The sequence below is a fragment of the Elaeis guineensis genome, chromosome 8, assembly GCF_000442705.2.
Source record: "Elaeis guineensis isolate ETL-2024a chromosome 8, EG11, whole genome shotgun sequence".
In the NCBI taxonomy this organism is placed as follows: Eukaryota; Viridiplantae; Streptophyta; class Magnoliopsida; order Arecales; family Arecaceae; genus Elaeis; species Elaeis guineensis.
Window position 1 is genome coordinate 129,628,611 of NC_026000.2, and position 3,389 is coordinate 129,631,999.

Here is a 3,389-nt window from a genome sequence, read left to right on the forward strand (position 1 = left end):
ACCTCTGGACAAACAATCCTTGATTAGAGACCAGCACAAAGTAAAGCTAAAAGCCTAAAACCCCTTTATGCCTCCCCCCTTTTCCACCCCTTCATCACCTACCTTATTCCATCCCCCTTCTCTTCCAATCTTTGCACCCCCTCCCCACCTCTCTCTCTCTCTCTCTCTCTCTCTCTCTCTTTGATGGCAGGAATGCTGAGCTGATGCCCAAGGCATTTCCAAAGGCAGAGGGGACAGCTCCATTTGACCTCCATGGCCTGGCTTCTGTGAGACTACTCCTCCCTTGCTTCCAAGTGGTTCTATGATTATTGTATCCATACATAAAGGTCAACATTTCCCTTCTTTCTTCCTCCCTTCCTCTCTGTCCTCCACCTCCTTCCTTCTCTTCAAAACTGTCTCTTTCCTCCCTTTTCCTCTCACCCTCTCCTCCCACCACCTTCCCTTTCCCTTCCCACCTCCCACCTCTTTTCCTCTCAATTCTCCCCAAAAAGCTCCCGCCTTTGCTTGCTTTTCTTTCATCTAGCTGTGAATTACTATCTCCATCATCGATTCGTCGGCCAATTCGGCATTCTTTCTTCCATTTCGGCGCTCGGAGGCAAAAAAAGGTGAGCTTTTTCCGGCAATTCTTTGACGTCGGCTCCTCACCGGAGATGAATTGCGGGCCGCCACCAGATCAGCTGCGGCCGTGCTTCCTCAACCTCAACTGGGAGCAGTCCATGGACCCGACCGGCCACTTCGAGTCGGCGCTCAGCTCCATCGTCTCGTCGCCGTCGTCCAATTCCCCTGTTCCAGCCGAGGGCCTCGCCGTCAATAACCTTGTCGGGCGGCTGGCGAGCGTCTACAATTGCGGCGAGGAGATCTCCCCCCGGTCTCACCACATGGGTGCCCCTTTGAATTCCCCTCCAAAACTCAATCTTTCCATGATGGGCTACCTCGGCCACCAGCAGCCGGCCATCGGTGGTCTGCCATTCCCTGCTAACCCGATTCCCGTCGCCCATTTGGATGAATTGTCTGCCGACCCGGGGTTCGCCAAGAGGGCTGCGAGGTTTTCTTGCTTTGATGGCCGGAATTACAGCGGGTTGGCAGGCCAATTTGGGCTCCCGAGGGCATCGAGCAGCCAGTCTCTCAAGGCAACTGGACCCCAAATGGGGCTGCCAGAGAGTGGTAAGGCGATCCAGACGCAGGAGGGGAAGCAATTGGAGGCAAATGATGCAGAATTTGGTAATGCTCGAGAGGAATCATCAGTGTCGGATCCAATCTCCGCAGGTGGAGAGGTGAGCTTGAGAGGTGCAGGTGAGAACAATCCAAGGAAGAGGAAAGCTGCTCCAAAGGGCAAAGGAAAGGACACAGCTTTACCCAATTCTGCCATAGATCCTCCCAAGGTATGACAGTTCTCTTTAAAAGAATTGCTATGAAGTTTATAATCTCGGCGAATTTTGATTACTTTCGCATCATCTTGCATAAAAAATATGCCTGAAAAATTTCGACTTCCAGGCGGCAGAGGAGGAGGATCCAAATGCAAAGAAAAGTAGGTTTGCAGAAGATGATGGAATTGACAAGGAATCAATTAACCCAAAGGTTGAACAGAATGGCAGTGGCAGTGGTAGTGCTAGTGGTGATGGTGGTGCTCAAAAACAAGGGAAGGAGAACAATGTGAAGCCCCTCGAGCCGCCTAAAGACTATATTCATGTCAGGGCGAGAAGAGGCCAGGCCACTGATAGCCATAGCCTTGCAGAAAGGGTATCGATAGATTGTTACTTTGATGTTCAATGGTTGTTTCTTGGCTCATATGATCCTAATCCTTTCATAGCTCACTTATGAATGCTTTCTCTCTATTTATCAGGTCAGAAGAGAGAAGATCAGCCAGCGCATGAAGTTACTACAAGATCTTGTCCCAGGTTGCAATAAGGTATCCTGAAACAATCAAATTGGAAATTGATGTTTTATTGTGAAACTGAAGAACCAGTTATGTTTAAAGAATTTGACTTCAAATTGGAATTCCTTGGGATGTAGGTTACTGGAAAAGCGGTTATGCTTGATGAGATTATTAACTATGTACAATCATTGCAACGCCAAGTCGAGGTATAGAGATTATGAAAATAATTATCATCTACTATATGGCAATTCCCTGTGTAGATTGAATTTGTCACATATGAAATCTCTCCTTTCTTGTTGCAGTTTCTTTCTATGAAGCTGGCAACGGTGAATCCACGGTTAGATTTCAACAATGTGGCAGATCTCCTCCCCAAAGATGTGAGATAAACATTTCTGCAGTCTTCTTTCTTTCCTACAACTATGTTAAATTTAGTTCTATGCACCTTAATTCCGGTTCTTTTGTGAATTCAGATGCATCAAACTTGTGGGCCTGTGTTGAATTCAGTTTATCCATTAGAGACCTCAGGTGCAGCATTATCATACACCAGCCAACTGCAGCAGGGTGCTCCTCTCCATTGTGTTGTGACCAGTGCCTTGGAAACCCAGTGCACTGTGAACCCATTAGACCCCACTCTCTGTCGAACTCTAAGCAGTCACCAACCTTTCATTAATGGATTTGGAGATGCTTCATCTCAGGTAAAGAATTGTTGCCATCCTTCTTAACTGCTTGAACTTTATGAACCTTTAGTAGCATTATGTGATACAAATAGAAAGGAATTACCAAAAAAATGAATTCTAAATTTTCAGATGGGGACTTTCTGGGAGGATGATCTCCAAAGTGTTGTTCCCATGGACTTGGGACAGAATCAGGAGATTGCAGTCTCTTCTCAGAGCTTTCATGGTATGTATCAATAGATGTCTACTATAGTGCTGTTCACTCATGAATTCCACCAAAAGGGGGGAAAAAACTTACTCTGATATATTTGTTGCAGGTCCATTGCCAACAGCTCACATGAAAATTGAGCTCTGATCATTTGAAATCATTCAGAGAGCAAGATTGTATATAACAAGCATGTGAAGCTTCGGGCTAACAATCTTTAGATCTAAGCAAAATTTTCATTATTTCCTAATCTTCTTTGGGGAAAATGATTCTTTGGAGAATTCTCGCAGTTATCAGTGTAAGGTCTCAGTAAGCTAGAGACATCATGTGGTGCAGATGCTTCAGACACCACAATTAAGATGTGTGATGGTGAGTGAAGGAGAGAGATTTGACATTATGATGCTGTTGTGTTGTTAAGAGAATTCTTGTATTAATTCATTAAGATGTTCCCCTCCAAGTTGGCTTAATTCTCGCCTATGTTTCTGTGTGATGCCTGAGAAATCTGGTAAAAAGTCCAAGAAAAAATCATTGTCAACAAAACACTGTCGCTAGTGTTTCCAGCTTAATTTGACAAGATTGGACAACTTGTTTGTAGACAGCTATTTAAAGGGCCCCTTTAGCCTTTCGGCTCTTT

At 45.3% G+C, this 3,389-nt stretch overlaps 1 protein-coding gene across 1 annotated transcript; it reads left to right on the forward strand.

Annotated features, from left to right (window-relative positions):
- The first annotated feature begins 306 nt into the window (after positions 1-306).
- Positions 307-3,063, forward strand: LOC140851063 (transcription factor bHLH62-like). Its single transcript, XM_073242467.1, has 8 exons — positions 307-1,382; positions 1,495-1,740; positions 1,844-1,909; positions 2,014-2,082; positions 2,179-2,253; positions 2,347-2,571; positions 2,683-2,776; positions 2,868-3,063. The coding sequence occupies exons 1-8, from the start codon at positions 651-653 to the stop codon at positions 2,903-2,905; spliced, it is 1,545 nt and encodes a 514-aa protein (XP_073098568.1). The 5' UTR covers positions 307-650; the 3' UTR covers positions 2,906-3,063.
- Positions 3,064-3,389: the final 326 nt, after the last annotated feature.